This window comes from Gekko japonicus, unplaced genomic scaffold (genome assembly GCF_001447785.1).
Source record: "Gekko japonicus isolate JY-2015 unplaced genomic scaffold, Gekko_japonicus_V1.1 scaffold190, whole genome shotgun sequence".
NCBI classification, from domain to species: Eukaryota; Metazoa; Chordata; class Lepidosauria; order Squamata; family Gekkonidae; genus Gekko; species Gekko japonicus.
In genome coordinates, this window is record NW_015160841.1 from 768,433 (window position 1) to 785,412 (window position 16,980).

The 16,980-nt window shown below is 47.9% G+C and overlaps 1 protein-coding gene and 1 pseudogene across 1 annotated transcript in view; both read left to right on the forward strand.

The window, feature by feature from the left end:
* LOC107117157 (engulfment and cell motility protein 1) overlaps window positions 1–16,980 on the forward strand; it is a 346,435-nt gene that overhangs the window by 229,375 nt on the left and 100,080 nt on the right. Inside the window, exon 14 of the mRNA XM_015419223.1 lies at window positions 13,178–13,282. Within this exon, the coding sequence (XP_015274709.1) occupies window positions 13,178–13,282 (105 nt within the window). The remainder of the gene's footprint in view (window positions 1–13,177; window positions 13,283–16,980) is intronic.
* LOC107117298 lies at window positions 10,029–10,916 on the forward strand (annotated as a pseudogene).

Below are 16,980 nucleotides of genomic sequence, written 5' to 3' on the forward strand. Positions count from 1 at the left end.
AATGGATGAGATCTTCTCTTTAACTATGTTTCTCAGTTGCAGCACTACTATGTCAGTTGTGTGTTGATACCACATCCATTGTAGGGAGGTACAGTGCACTAAAGGCTTGAAGGATCTCAGGTTTGAGTGTGAGCTGAGACAGTTGCATGGCCGGTTAATGGGAAAATGAAAAGGAGAAATCTCAGAAACATGGTTTCTGGCCATGTCCTTTCCCCCCATTTACTGTCTTTCTTTAAGGATTAAATTTGCTCTCACTAAATCTTGATTTAATAAACTCTTTGGCAAAGCTGCACCTGTTCAAAATCTTAGGGATCTGACCTAACCAAAAAAGCCTTTTGATTGTTGAGCTAAATATTATTTCTCTCCAGAATGCCCTGAAAGACTTAGAGATATATTTTGATAACTATTGGTCATGGGAATCAAAAATGCATGCCACGTGTATTTCATTTAATGCTTTAATTGCTTTTTGTTTTGTTTTAACGGTTAGGATTAAGACCCTGAGCGAGTGAAATATGTTCCTGTATACTAGGACGAGATGGAGAACTTGTTTCTTAATCTTGAACATACGGCGCTCCGTCAGATTGCGAAATTTTGTTCCTTGGTGGTAGAAGTGCATCAGCGTGCTGGTTGTCACTCGGGTTAGGACTGTTGGATTTTAACTCGTACTGTTCTCTTTGGTAACATTTTTTATTCTTTTATACTATACTGTGTCTTATGGCAGCGCATTTCTAGTTTGGTTTTAACGAACGTAACGTTTACAATGTTAGCTCTTTTTACCTTGTTGAATTTTGGAAATTTTACCATTTGGCCATTGTAATTTATTTTTCTGGTTTTATATTGCTGGCTAATCGCTGTTACAATAAAATTCATTCATTCCTGTATACTACATGACTACTGTTTTTCGTTCTCAAACTTAAAATTTCAAAATGATCCATATTGAGTGATGTGTGGTACGTAGCTCATGGCTGGCATATAAAAAATGTTGCTTCCCATGTTGTCCCCCTTTTTCATCCCATCAGATGTTCTATCCCAGCATTTTGTTTTTTGTTTTTACTTCCACTGTTACTGCCTTGAGCTGGTCTCTGGAGAGATGGCATACAAAAATCTTCCAAATAAATTAATTAAACTTGTTTCCTACTTAGCAGGACACACTCAGAAAATCAGGTTGTGTGTTACATTAGTGCATTCCCCCCCCCAGTGAAAAGCAGCAACCTCTTCTGTTCCTTTGCAAAGCAGATGGTAATGATATAAAGTAGCTTAGGCGAGGAAATGAAGGCTGCTTTCTCCAGCTGCGACTACAAGAGAATATTAGGTAGGCAGAATGTAATTTCCCAAACTGGAAGCTGTCCAGGGAAGCTCTAATCTGCCAAAACATGCCATGAGCTTCTTAATGACCAGGAGTAATCACAGTTTTGGATTTACATTTCATCAAAGTGATGGCATCCTGAGCAGTGCAGGGTTCTATTAAGCTGACTAAAGGTTCGGGGAGATTTTCTAATCTTTATGTAGCTCTAGTTGCAAAGTGCTGTTCAGATGCCGAGAGGTGTACGCGAGCTCTAGTCCACCCGTGGAAATATCTTGTGTTCTTTCCACTTACAAGCCAAGCTCTGCAATCCTGTGCTTGCCAAAGTCTGTTTGATTTCAATCAGGACTCAGTATCCATCACTGAATGCTGAACTTCAGCCCAATCAATGCCCTAGCAGGGAATTTATTTTGGTTGGGCATGATACTGATTTCCTGTCTCCGGTTCTTACTTGGATACGGCATGCAATTGTATCTGGTTCTTTCAGTGGCCCCACCCAGAGTCTAGTTATGTGGCTGTGAATTTTGTCGTGCTTCTGGTCTACTCTCTTTCTTATAAACAAAACCCCTGCAGATTCTTACATTGGTGAGGTGGAGGAGAGATGTCTGTTTGTGGAATATCTTAGCCACCCATTCAACTTATGTCCCCTTACTTCTGGGTTACAGCTGGCAGGTAGGAGTAATGAAAGTGAAGGAGAAGACCAAAAAGAGAAGAGTCAGTGTCATGGACTGATTCAGATTGGAACCCCAGAGGAGATTGTTCAAATTTACACTCTTCTTTGCAGCTCAGCGAGTGACCTTGGCCCAGTCACTCTCTCCAAGCCTTAACTACCTCACAAGGCGGGTGTAGGAAGGGAAGGGGCCATAGCTCAGTGGTAGAGGACCTGCTTGGAATGGAGAAGGCCCTGGGTTCAGTCGCTATTACCTCCAGTTGGAAGTACCAGGTATGAGGTGATGTTACTTCTGCTTGAGTCCCTGGTGAGCTGATGTTGGTCAGAGCAGACAGGATTCTACCCTTGGTCTGACTCATCTTCACATCTTTACCTGAGGATTAAATGGAAGAGGGGGAAATTATGAAGAAGAAGAGGAGGAGGAGGAGGAGGAGGAGGAGGAGGAGATTGGATTTGTACCCCGCCCTTCACTTGGAGTCCCAGAGCAGCTTACAAACTCCTTTCCCTTCCCCACCCCACAACAGACACCCTGTGAGGTGGGTGGGCCTGAGAGAACTCTGACACAAACTGCTCTTTTTCAAGGACAGCTGTGCCAGAGCTTGCGACTGACCCAAGGTCACATCAGCAGGTGCAAGTGGAGGAGTGGGGAATCAAACCCAGTTCTCCCAGATTAGAGTCCGCGCACTCAACCACTACACCAAACTGGCCATGCACCATTGGCACTTCGTCTGTGCTCAGAATCACTTAGTTCATGTTTGTTTTGGCTCAGTTGTTAAGAGATTCTGAGTTTGCACTCTTGATTTGTAACTTTAAAACAGAACAGTAGGCCACAGTTATTCTAGTAAAAAAAACTGACCGTGCAAGACTGAATACTCAGTGCAAGCATTCTCCTTCTTCCCAAAAGATCAGTATTTTTTGGCTGGGTTTTCTGTAGAAATGACTTGGATTTTGGTAAAGGAAAAAAAAAGTGACCATTGGCCTTTCAGCATAATTTAAGTGAGGTATTTGCTCTCCCCCACCCACCCAAAGAATAGGCTTGCGAATGGAGCATGCGCCATTCCCCCTAGCAGCCTGATGTGCTGTCATTTCTTATTTATCTTTCCATTTTTCCAGATTTTTGTTAAGGTCATTTGGGCAGTTAGTTCACACAATGTCTGTGAAAACTTGTGAAATTCTGTATAACCAGAAAGAACTTTGCCTCAGAGTTTGACCCATTCAGATCATCTAGTTTAATAGGATGGTGTCTCTGAACATTTGATTAATCTCAAAGTGTAACGGCGGGGTAATCTCAAAGTTGAACGGGGGGGGGGGGGGGGCTCATTACATCCCAAGAAACAATCTCTGATATTACCATGGACTGTGGTAGAAAAGTAGCGTAGCTTGTGTTTTGTTGTTGTTGTTGTTGTTCAGTCACACAGTCGAGTCCGACTCTTCGCGACCCCATGGACCAGATCCCCCCAGACCCTCCTGCCTTCCGCCGTCCTCTGAAGTTTGCTCAACTTCATGTTCGTTGCATCTATGACACTGTCCAACCATCTCATCCTTTGCCGTCCCCGTCTTCTTTGACCTTCAGTCTTTCCCAGCATCAGGGTCTTCTCCAGTGAGTGCTCCCTTCTCATTGGGTGGCCAAAGTATTTGAGCTTCAGTTCCATTATCTGGCCTTCCAGGGAACAGTCAGGGTTGATTACTTTTAGGATTGACTGATTTGATCTTCTTGCAGTCCAAGGGACTCTCAAGAGTCTTCTCCAGCACCATAGTTCAAAAGCATCTATTCTTCGGCGCTTGGCTTTTCTTATAGTCAAACTCTTGCAGCCATACATGACTACTGGGAATACCATTGTTTTGACCATACGGACTTTTGTTGGCAGGGTGATGTCTCTACTTTTTATCATGCTGTTTAGGTTCGCCATCGCTTTCCTCCCAAGGAGCAGGCGTCTTTTAATTTCATGGCTTGTGAGTGTGAGATAATTAATTTGGAAGTGGAAATTTATTTCTGGGTTTTCTGTCAGCATAGTATATGTTCCCATTGAGCAGGGATGGTGTAAGAGGAGTGTGTTTACACCTATTGTAATCCTGTAAGTATAGCTTCCTGGTGGGCCCATGCATTCAAATACTTTTCTCTCCCAGAAGGGAAGCCACGGGAGACTGAGCGGAATTGTATTTATCTCCCTTTTTGGTCTTTCAAGGAGCAAATGTAGGCCAAGGGAAAGGAGAAAGATCAGCCAGAGAGAGTTTGTGAGGAGGAGACCACTCTGAACTTCTGACTCGCCCTCATTCACTGCCATATTTTATTAAGCCATGAAAGGTCTGGTGGGTTGGACGCCTGCCCCATTCAGCTAAGATCAGGCAGAGTATGGAATCGCATGTTACCGAAAACACATGGCCACCTCTCAAAATGGCCCAATTTCACCCACAACGTCTGGGATAACTTATCTGTGCCAGCAGTCATGGCGTAGAGTGCATATTCCTGCCTCAGCCGGTGAGGCAGGGCAGGGAAACTCAAATGGCGAGATATGAGTACACGGGTAAGATGTCCGAGATGTGCCAAAAAGAAGGCAAAATTTACTCAGGTGTCACTTTCAGTGGCAGCAGAACGAGAGTGGTAGGTAGCCTAAGTCTCTGAGCCTGAGGATCAGATTGCCCAGCTGGTCCTTGAACTATGCTGTGAACGCCAAAAAAAGGCAGAGTATAAATGTGTTAATAAATAAACACATACGTGAGTCCAAAGTAGCTGTTGTAACAGATGGGACCCTCTAGTGATTTCTCTTCTTTCCCCCTTTAGTGTTTGTTTGTGTGTGTGTTGTATATCTTCTTCCCCATCCCCACCATCCTGTTCTATTAGAGTCCTATTCACAAGTTACATTGAATGTATGTAAAATGTATGCATGGTGTACACTTTTACATATTTATTTATTGATTTTGTTAGAATTTTATCCCACCCTCCCCTGAATGCAGGGCTCAGGGCGGCTTACAATCATTAAAACACAGACAAAATAATTAAAAAGCCCTCTATCAGTTTTACAACAGTAATGGTAATTCAAAATACAAGAGGGCACATAGACATAAGTGTTCAGTGCTCCTGTGGGGTCTGTACAGATGTGCCCAAGGTTAACCAGCTGGGCAGTGGGCAACACCACCAACAATCTCTGATCATGCTAGGTCAGGACGGGGTGAGGTAGGGGAGGCCAACACAATGGGACACCCGTCGCCTCAACCAAAGGAGTGGCAGAACATCTCCATTTTACAGGCCCTGCAGAACTGAAGTAGATCTTGCAGGGCCCTGATCTCACTCGGGATAGTGTTGCACCATGCTGGAGCCAAAGCCGAAAAGATTCTGGCTCTGGTCAAGGCTAAATGGATGTTCTTTGAACCGGGGACCACCACCGGCTGTTGAGCATAAAGCTCTTCAGGGGACATAGAGGAAGAGGTGGTCCTGCAGGTATGTAAATCCCAGACTGTACAGGGCTTTAAAGGTGAACACCATAACACTGGATTCGGTACTCCACTGGAAGCCAATGCAGCTGGTGGAGCACTGGTTGTACGTATGCTCTAAGAGGTGCCCTGGTAAAGACACGCATCACTGCATTTTGAACTGCATTTCTGCGTCAACTTCAAGGGTAGCCCAGCATAGAGCGAGTTACAGTAGTCCAGCCTGGAGGTGACCATTGCATGGATCGCTGTGGCTAGGTCATGAGGAGAGAGATAGGGAGAAAACTGTCCTGGCAACGGTCGTGATTTGGGCCACCATGGAAAGTGAGGCATACATACATTGGCTTGTATCCAACAGAGCGTTTCTGCGGGTGGAAGGGAGTCCAGGGATCTTCCAGGAACAGCATTCCAGGTGGCATTTTGGTTGGCAGCAGGAGGGGAGAGGCAAGAACGTCACACTCCTCTCCTTCCCATTCCAGTATTTTCTTTAGACCCTATAGTCCCCACTGCCCCTGCAGCCTGCATCCCAGGTGTGTATTCATGGGGAGGGGCTCACAAGGGTGACACCCCCTCCCAAATTTGCCCTGCCCCCTCACAATTGGGCTGGGGTGGCACCACCTTCCCGCTCAGCCTGCCGCCCAAGACCAAGGTGGGGAAGTTGCGGGGAAAGCCTCAGCGGGGCCCACCTGGAGCAGCTTCAGGCAAGCTGCTAAGAGAAGAAGAAAAAGAGATTGGATTTATACCCCGCCCTTCACTACCCAAAGGAGTCTCAGAGCGGCTCACAAACTCCTTCTCCCTTCCCCTCCCCACAACAGACACCCTGTGAGGTAGGTGGGGCTGAGAGAGCTCTTGACAAAAACTGCTCTCTTTCAAGAACAGCTGTGCTGGAACTATGGCTTGCCCAAGGTCATCTAGCAGCTGCGAGTGGAGGAGTGGGGAATCAAACCCAGTTCTCCCAGATTAGAGTCCGCACACTTAACCACCGCACCAAACTGAGGAGTGGAGGAAAGCTTGGCTGGCCCACCCAGAGCACCTGCAGGCCAGCCCCTGAGAGTGGGGGTGTGGGGAGAAGCCTCCAGGGGCAGCTCCAGGTGAGTTGCTAAGAGCTGCGAGGAGGGGAGGGAAGCTTGGCTGGCCCCCACCCACTAGCCAGCAGTGTCTCCAGGTGAGCTGGCGAGGAAGGGGAGGGAAGGTCAGGTGGCCCTCCCGGAACAACTCCCGGCAAGCTGGTGAGGGAAAGAAGGTTAGGGGAAGCAGATCAGTTGGTTTGCCCAGATCTGCTCTGGGTGGGAAGGGAGAGGAGAGGAGAGGAGGTGGGCCGGCTGCTCTGGGTGAGCCAATTGACCTCCCCTCCGCTCCCCTCTGTTGCCAGCTCACCTGGAGTTGCTGTGGGTGAGCCAGGAAAGCTTAGTGGCTCTCCTGGAACTGCTCTGAGCGAGCCTGCTGAAGTCCCCCCCCCTCGCTCTCAGCAGCTCTCCTGGAGCTGGGCATGCCTGCGAGGGAGGAGAGGGGAGGGGAGGAAAGGTCGGCTGGCCTGCCCGGAGCAACTCCTGGCGAGCCACCAAGAGCGGTGGCGGGAGGGGGGACTCAGCCCCCTTAACAAAAAAAATTGCCCCCTACCAAAAATGTTTGGCTACAGGCCTGCCGCATTCCCACCAATCTGTGTGCATAAGTCAGATTGTTCTGTATTAGAATGCACAAGTGATTCAGAGTTCAAACCAGATTGTATCTCCTGGAGGGGTGGGGGTGGCGCTCCTTCACTTAGCACAAGGGACCAACTGATGCTTGAAGGGTCTGTGAGCACTTGGTTTATGTTTCACGGTACTACTAACTCAGCAGGGTTTTTACTAATACTCAGTGTACATTGTTAACAGATCTGTAACCAATCTGTCATTCACCTACTGGTACAAGATTTCATTGTCAGAATTTAGTTAATGCCTTATAGCTTTTAGAGGCTGTGTAACTTGGGTAGACTGTTTCTCTCCCCCCCCCCCCAATGCCTTCATTAAAACAATTTTTTTTCCGGTAGAAATAAGACAGATCAAGACTCTGAATTCACACAAAGGATAAATAGGTGGCATAAGAAATCTGCCATTGTTACAGAGTCATTTACTTCATCGTGGCAAATGTGCTTTTAAATAAGACTCTCCCACCTGGGTCTTATGCAATGGAAATGAAAAGCTGAGGAAATCTCTCTGCATTAGAATGCAGAGCGGGGATAAAAGAAGCTGACAAACAGCTCTTGATGGGAGCTTGCGTCAAGGAAGATAAGAATTTCAGATGGATCAGTACCCTTGGGTCTCATCTTTAGGGAGAGGCAGCCAAATGTGCTATTTTTAACAGCCGTTGAAAGCTGCTGTCTGGAATGATATAACGTTTTAACAGCTAAATTAGGAAGCTGCATGACACATGATGGCAACAGCACATTTCTGTCCCCCCCCCCAAAAAAAATTCTTCACAATACTCGAGTTAATAATACACCCCTGTGATATCAATTATGATCTTTCTGCTCTGGCTTTTGTACAGTGCCTAGCACACAGGAGGCCCTGTTCTGTTAGTACGGATACAGAGTGTCACGGAGTCAAACTTTGCTATGATGATTTGGCCTGCAAGGAATGTGCGTTGAGATCCGTGCATAAAGTCAGGTTTGCGGGGTGTGTGTCTGTGGGCGCCATTTTGGATTTCGGAACTAAGATTCACAGCAGTGGATGTGTTCGAGAGCAAACTGAAACAACCCCCCTATGAAAGCTATGTAACCACATAGCTTTTTATATTTCATAACTACAATAAGGCCACCCATGCAGAAAAGTCCCCCCCCCATTCCCCCCATCTTTTAAAAGTAAAGAGTATATGTATCTATTAAGAGAAGAGAGAAAGAAGAGATTGGATCTATACCCCGCCCTTCACTCGGAGTCTCAGAGCGGCTTACAAACTCCTTTCCCTTCCCCTCCCCACAACAGGCATCCAGTGAGGTAGGTGGGGCTGAGAGAGCGCTTCCGAGAACTTCCCTTTCAAGGACAGCTCTTGTCAGAACAATGGCTTGCCCAAGGTCACACCAGCAGCTGCAAGTGGAGGAGTGGGGAATCAAACCTGGTTCTCCCAGATTAGAGTCCGCGCACTTAACAACTACATCAAACTGGGTGGTATCCTACCTCAGGCTGGGGGAAGGTCCTTCAATTTTCCTATAACTTTTTCTTCCACCAGTGGAAGAGCCTCTTAAGTTGGAGGAAAGTGCCTTAGGTTGGAGGAAGGCTTCAGACTTTGTTTAGTGGAATTGTAGGATAGAGGATCGTTTCTGAGTGGGAGGGCCACCGATAAAGGTGCTCCTTGTAAAGAATCACTCGGGGGGGGGGGGCTGAAACACAGGAGTGAGACTCTCATTCAGCCCCTCCCAAATGGTTCTACTGAGAGAAGCATCCCTGTCTGAAAATAGTTGCTCCATGCCACCTGTAAGGCCACTTCCAAAACGGCACTAGCTCAGCATGCATTTTACTTGAAGTTGCTTTCTGGATTGCAGTCTTGGACAGACAGGGTCAAAGTCCTGTCGATTTCATTGGAAGACAGTCTGTGCTTAGCTCTCCTAGTGAAATCAACGTTATTTCGGTTTTGTTGGATCGTACCGATTAAGTCTTCGCATCATTAGAGGTTTGCCTGAGAATAGCTCTCTTAGGAATGCTTTTTTTGAACTGAGAGGGAAACATATGTGTGAGATATGAAGGAAATGTTGGCGGCTATCCTGTGGTGGCTCAAGTGGTTAAGATGCTGAACTGCAGGCTGTGGAAGGTCAGTAGTTCAGCAGTTCGAGACCCGAGTTGCCGCATGACGGAGTGGGCTCCCGTCTCTAGTTCCAGCTCCTGCAACCTAGCAATTTGAAAGCAAGAAATTGCAAGTAGATACCTTCTCGGTGGGAAGGTAACAGCGTTCCGTGCGCCTTGGTGTTTAGTCATGCCGGCCACATGACCACGGAAACCTCTTCGGACAGCGCTGGCTCTTCGGCTTTGAAACGGAGATGAGCACCACAACCCTAGAGTGGGACTCGACTGGCTTTCGAGCAAGGGAACCTTTACCTTTACCTTTTATCCTGACAACAGAACTATTTAGCTTTGGTGCATCTTTTCTTGTCACGTTTTACGTCCACATTTTGTGTCTGCGTTAGATCTATAAAAATAACGTTGGGCATCATGGGCATGAAGATGCCACCTTGCAAATCTGCAAGTGGTCTCTTCCAGTGGAGGGTTTTAATATGGGTTTTAAGCCCAAGTGAGGATAGCACCAGGGGCTCCACAGGACAGTTCTCAGTTAAAGCAGGCATGGTTCCCTTTTACCCACATGTTGTTTCTTGCAACTAAAAAAAAACAGCATATCCACTCTGAGGCCAGTCCTCAAGTTCCCACTCCATTGTGCACACAGATGTTCCCCTAAAATTTGGTTCTTGATTGTACCGAAGGGCATTAAAGAGTCTGAGGACTAGGTTGATGGGTGGGGAAGCCTCCCTCTTCAAGGGTGCTTGGCGGCGGTGATGCCGTCATTGGCAACCGGCACTTTTCTACAGATCCCTGCTGAATCTCCTCTTGGCCCCTCCTTGCTGCTCGCCCGGCAATGGCCACTAATGTCTATGACGGGGCCATGAGGGGGACCTGCGGCAACGCCTCCTTCTGCAAGCGGTATGCTGTAAGCATTGGCTATTGGAAAGGTCTGTACATTGAGTATTTTGTGAGACAGCAGAAAGAGAGAAAGGTGTCTGAAATCAGTCGAGGATACTATGCCCATGTCCAGGGTGTCAGTCAATTGCTGACAGCTTTCTTGAAGAAGACAGAATGCAACTGCCAAATTATAAACCTTGGTGCTGGCCTTGGACACCTTGTTATGGAAGCTGAAGGATGAGAATCTGCTTCCAAAAAAGTATTTGGAAGTTGACTTCCCAACTATAGCAACCAGGAAAATCCAAACATCAAATCAAAGCCTCCCCTATCAAAACCAATTCTGGAAAGCCATTCAGAGGAGTCTCTCCTAATAGATGCTCACAGTCTGGACTCCAGCTGGTACGCCATAATCGCTGCAGACCTTCAAGAATTGCCAAAACTAGAGGAAAACCTGAAGAAATGCAACATGGATCCACATTTGCCAACTCTCCTGATAGCGAAATGCATCCTGATCTACATGACCTCCGAGCATTCTTCATGCCTGCTCAGGTGGGTCCTGAGTCCAGCGTCTTCTTGGCCGACATGTTTATTAATTATGAGCAGGTGAACATGGCCAGTTGCTTTGGGCAGATCGTGATTGAGAACCTGCAGAGCCAGCAATGTAACCTGGTTAGTGTGAAGGATTGCAGAACTCTGGAGACCCAGAGAGTGTGGTTCCTGGTGAATGGCTGGAGAACAGCCAACTCCATGGACATGATGAAAGTCTACAACTGTTTGCCGCTGGCTAATGTCAAAAAGATAGAGGCCCTGGAGTTCCTTGACGAAAAAGGCGCTGTTGGAGCAGCTGATGTAGCACTACTGCCTTTGCTAGGTGACCAAGGACACATGGCAACCTCAGTCTTGCAGACGGAGGCACGTGGCACGTTTGCTTCAGTGGAGCTGTGGAGCTCCTGCCTGCTCCCCACAAGGCTTTGCATTCATCAGTTCCAGCCGGTTTCTTCCTCTGCTGTGTGGGCAAGAGAGCAGTGGTGTGTGAGCAGGTGGGGGGGCTCCCCTTCTCACTGTCTTGCAACCTTTGGGATAAACTTTTGAAATAAAAAGATTATGTCTGACGACTAAATGTAACAAAGTCGGTGTTGTCTTCTACCTTTGTCACCCACTTTGTAACCCACATGTGAAGTTACTCAACAGTAGATGGGTCCTTGAACCTACCAAGAAAGGTCCCAGCGGACCATGCCCTGGAGGCCCTCTGGTAGCCAAGAGGAAGCTGAGCCAGGTGATCCCTGTAGTACTGGCAGAGCTTCAGGGTCCACTTGACTTAAGACTCAGGCTGCAGCAATGATGGCAGGTTCATTGTCACCACAGCTCGAGTCCAAGCTGAAGAGATCATGCAGCCAAGGGGCCACTTCGCTCAACTCGAAGAAGAAGACAAGAGATTGGATTTATACCCCGCCCTTCACTACCTGAAGGAGTCTCAGAGCGGCTTACAATCTCCTTTCCCTTCCTCTCCCCACAGCAGACACCCTGTGAGGTAGGTGGGGCTGAGAGAGCTCTTTCGAGAACTGCTCGTGATGGAACAGCTCTGAAAGAACTTGTAACTGACCCAAGGGCCACACCATCAGCTGCACGTGGAAGAGTGGGGAATCAAACCTGGTTCTCCCAGATTAGAGCCCGCGCACTTAACTACTACACCAAACTTGCTCCTGGGCTATCTGGTCTGCCCCTAAAGTTATTAAGGGACAGAGTTCTACCAGGCTTGTGGTTGTACATGCTGCCCAAGTATCACTCCCCAGTGGATCACTGTCAACACATTGGCAGTGATCCACAGAATTGCAGTGGGGACATTCATTATATCCCAGGCTTGGCTTCTGCTAAAACAGCAGCATCCAAGTAAGACTGAGCACTCGTTTCTCCAAAGTACTTAGCAGACGTGCCATGATGGGCTGCTGAGAAAATGACCCTTCTGGGTCGCCTCCACTAGGACACAGGCATAGAGACGATCATTATCAGCTGCTAAGGTCAACAGAGCAACCTGCTGTTAAGTGAGTAGATGCAGGTGCTGGTTCAAAGGCTGGCAACTTTTGTTTCAGACAGTCTGGATCTCGAGCATTGATGCACCCATATGCTATTGATGAAAAAGAATTTGAGCTGTATGAAATAATTGTAACAATTTGCCTTTCTTCCAGTAGTTATATTGCAGCTCTTCAAATTATTGTGTGGATAATGCCCCCTAGTAGAAAGCCATCGAACCTGTTCTCAACAAGTTCTGTGGACATCTCTAGGAATCAACTTCTTGGCCTGGCCTAGCCTGGCCTCCATCCCTCCTACTGCACCTTCCCCCTGCACCTTCCTGTGGAGTTTCTTGAGACGCTTGCTAACACTCTGTACTCAGCCAGCGTGTTTTCTTATGATTCTGCAGCCTTTAGTTCATGTGTAAAATCCTAACAAAGCATAGTTACAAGGACCAGGTTGGTGGGTGTCACTATCAGTAGTAGATGCGTAGGGTAGGTGAGAGTCCAAGCTTAGTAGCTCAGGGGTGCAGATTGGCCTGGTCCACATTTTGAACCTCTGAGCCCAGGACGCTACCGGCCTTTGGTAGGGTCTATATGTTTTGTGTAGATTACAAAAAGAAGGTCAAATTCCATTCCTGACTATTCCAAGAAAGGTTCCTAAGAGTCCCTTACTTTGCTTTTTGTTGGTATGCCAGTTTTGATACCTGGAGCTCTACAACACTCAGAATTTTCATAAAAACAGGTGTTCTGTTTGACAGCCTCATCCCCTGTTGGATTAATTTGTAGTAGAAGACACTGGTAACCAAACGGGAGCAACTTCTGTGAACTTCTAAATGCTTGTGTTCAATGTTCCCTCTAAGCTGTGGAGTCCTGTGAGCAAAATGTCTACTTTGTGAGCTACTGGCATTAAAGTTGTGAGCTAGCAATCTGGCTATTGCATAAATCGGTTTGCTCTGGGACCATCCTTCCTGAGCGAAGGCAAAAATCTGTGAGCTGGAGGCTAAAAAACTGTGAGCTAGCTCACACCAACTCAGCTTAGAGGGAACACTGCTTGTGTTTACTAGGACCATGTTTTATGTGAGTACGCCTCCAACATTCACCTCTTGTTGCCTCTTCACAGAATCACGTGAACCCAGCAATGGATTTTACGCAGATCCCTCCGGGAATGCTGGCCCTGGACAACATGCTGTACTTTGCCAAACACCATCAAGATGCCTACATCCGGGTAAGGGCCCCGTCTTTGTGCAAGCAGAATCTGAGCGGCATTGTTATCTTGGGGAGGGGGGGTGTTGCATCAGTTTAGATGCCTTTTAAACCCTACAGGCCTGTCATAAGTTGGCTGCAGCTTGACGGCACTTTCCACCACAACCGTCGTTTTAGGAAAGCAGATGGTGCTCCTGATGCAGGAAAAAAACCTGCAGTTGTCGTTGCTGAAAGGCAGAGCCACAGGGCAAGGAGAACCGTGGTCTTCCTATGGAAGCTTTGACAAACGCTGAGCAGAGACCCCATCCGAATGTATTTTCGGAAGCGGATGTAAATGCCATCCTGACGGATGACTTGAAGGCCTGAAACCCTCTTTTGTGTGCTTTGACTCCCAAGAGGAAGAAATCTGATGTGAGTGGCTCCAATTAGATCTGGGGGAAGAAAACGAAGGCTGATTCACATTCTACTTTACTTCTCTCACTTCCTACCCACTTCTTGCCTACACAGTTTGTTTGAAAGGTAGCAGCGGAGCTATATTTTGTTTCTTTACATGTTCATTCTGACATTTGAGCAGATAATGGCTGAGTAACTTTTTGTAAACTTTCCTACTATATGGGGAAGCCAAAGAATGGGGACGGGTGTGGAGTGAGGTGCAGGCGGTCACCCAGCCTGTCTACATCTGAGCCTTTTTTCTGTAGAGAACTAGAGAAGGAATCTGAAGCTTATAACAAAAGGGGGGGGGGTAAATTTCTGCAGAGATGGAAGAAATCACCGGCAAGGGAATGTTGCAAGCATGAGATGTGTAGTGCTCTGGTTAAAACGAACTTTAAGGGAACGTCAATTAGACTGCAGCCTTCATTCAAACGGATCTAAAGCCAAGGAAACCTCTGAGACTTTTTGTAAAGGTCATCCCGACATCTGAGACCACACAAAAAAGGGCTCATAAATAGAATGTCATTAGCTTAGGAGACAATAAGGGATGGCGGCTTTCAGCTCTGCTCTTTTGAGTGGTCATTACAGCGGGCCTCATAGTGAATGTTAAACGCATCATAAAATAAGATATTAAGAGACAGACATACAATTAGAGAGTAAAGATAGGCTCAGAATTAAATATGTTAGCATCCTTTATTTTGGGGGGAAAGCAATTGGGTTTCCCCCCTAAGTCTATGTTATTATGAGCGTGTCATTCTTCAAAAGGAATGTGCTGGAGATAAATCAGTTGTTGCCTGAGATCGGGAGTGGCAGGCATTGTGCAGCCTGCATGTGCGCCTGTGTTATTTTCAAGTGACCTTTGCAGAGCCTGCTCCCTGTGAAACAATCAGGCATGTCTTTTAAATCCTGGCGATTCCAAAAGTGGTCTCAGGATTTTGCACTGGTGTTTTAAAAGGCAGAAATGCTACCATGTACCACCATCCCTGACTTTAAAAAAAACAAACAAACTCAGGTGAATTTCAAGAGGAATTCGGGGGGCGGGGTAGGAGCCTTCTGAGAAATTCATTCATTCATTCATTCATTCATTCATTCATTCATTCGATTTTTACCCCGCCCTCCCTGCCAAAGCAGGCTCAGGATGGCTTGCAAAGGATAAAACATAAAAACAATTATAACATAGGTAAAACCATATAAACAATCTGATATCGTAAAGTGATAGCTAGTTGTACTTAGTGATGGTGGCATCAGTTATGTTAGTGTGGTCTCTGGTCTGCCTTGCTCATCAGTTTCTTGTTCTTATCATATATATGCGGCAGGCACAGGCTGTAATGATGGAATCAGGGCACAGGCTCTATCTCAAGTATCGTTTACAATCTTTAATGAAATGGTAGTGTTGTTGTTGTTAATGGTGGCAGCTCCTTAACCAAAGACTGGGTGGAAGAGTTCCATCTTGCAGGCCCTGCGGAACTGTAAAAGGTCCCACCGGGCCATGATCTCTTCTGGGAGCTCGTTCCACCAGTGTGGAGCGGCCACTGAGAAGGCCCTTCTGGGAGCTCGTTCCACCAGTGTGGAGCGGCCACTGAGAAGGCCCTGGCCCTGGTTGTTGCTAGTCTGACGTCTTTGGGGCCCGGGAGGGTCAATCAATTTTGAGACCCTGAACGCAGTGCTCTCTGGGGTACATATGGGGAAAGGCAGTCCCTCAGGTATGTCGGCCCCTGACCATATAAGGCTTTAAAGGTAAGAACCAGCACCTTGAAGCGAATTCAGAATGCTATCGGCAACCAGTGTAATGCCTTTAGCACAGGCTGGGTGTGCTCCTGCATAGGGAGACCCATTAAGAGCCTGACCATTGCATTTTGCACTAGCTGTAACTTTCGGATTTGCGACAAGGGCAGCCCCATATAGAGAGCGTTACAGTAGTCCACTCTCAAAGTGACCATTGCATGTTGTTGCCAAGTCTTTGCAGTCGAGGAAGAGAACCAGGTGCCTAATCAGCCGAAGATGGTAAAAGGCTGACTTGGCAGTGGCTGCTACCAGGCCTCCATTGTTAGGGAGGCGTCCAAGAGCACTCCCAAACTCCTACCCTCCGGTGCTGGCACCAACAACACCCCATCAAAGGTCAGGAGTGGGATCCCTGCCCTCGGACCGCCCCAGCTCAGGCACAGGACCTCCGTCTTAGTCGATTTCAGTTTCAGCCGGGTCAGTCTAAGCCATCCAGCCACAGCTTGTGAAGCCTGGTCCAGATCTTCCAGTTCAGAGTCAGACTGGCTGCCCAATAGAGCTGGGTGTTGTCCACATATTGGTGACAACCCAGCCCATGCCTCTGGGCAATCTGGGCAAGCGGGGACATATAGATGTTAAACAGCATCGGGGAAAGCACCGCCCTTAGAGGCACTCCACAGTTCAGTGGGTGCCTTTGGGATAGCTGTTCCCCTAGCACCACCCTTTGTCCCCGACCTTGCAGAAAGAAGGCAAGTCGTTTTAAGGCAGACCCCTGAACTCCTGTGTCATCAAGGTGGTGGATCAGTAACTGATGGTCGACTGTGTCGAATACTGCCAACAGGTCCAACAGCAACAGCACTGCCGAGGTGCCCTGATCCAGATGCCTCCGGAGGTCATCCGTGAGGGCCACCGGCGTAATCTTCGGGGGGGCTGGGGGGCTGAAGACCCCCCGAAATTTCCCAGAAGCCCCGCCCACCCCTGGCCCTCCCAAGCCACCCTGCGCCAAAGAGCCGCTGCTGCTCTCCTCGGCTCGCCGGCTTCCCTCACTCATGTATGCGCTCCTACCGCTCCATTCCCTAGCTCTGAGCATCCCCAGCCTCCTCCTGAGGAGCTCCTCCCACCGCTGCCATTGCCGCTGCCTTGACTGACACACACCAGCGACCGGGAGAGGCTTTAAAGAGGAACTGCTTGTGAGGGACGTGAGATAGAGCGGGGCTTCGCTCCCCTCTCTCCTCCTCTCTGCAAAATGTTATATTACCAAGGGTTTTTTTGGGGGGGGGAGATCCAGGCTGGGCTAATAAGAACTTGACCCCCCCTCCCCCTATGTAAAGCAAGATTTCTATAGGGTTTGTGTGCACGCTCCAGAGTCACCGTCCTTGAATGCTGTTTTCTGAGGCTCACAAACTTACACTCCCCAAACGAGGCTCCCTCTGAGCTGTGGAGTCTTGTGAGCAAAAATTCTACTTTGTGAGCTGCTGGCGTTAAAGTTGTGAGCGAGCGCGATCCCCTGCGGAGTTCCTCTGGAGCAGCCCCACTGAGCAGCATCACAGGGCGTCCAGGCAGCCC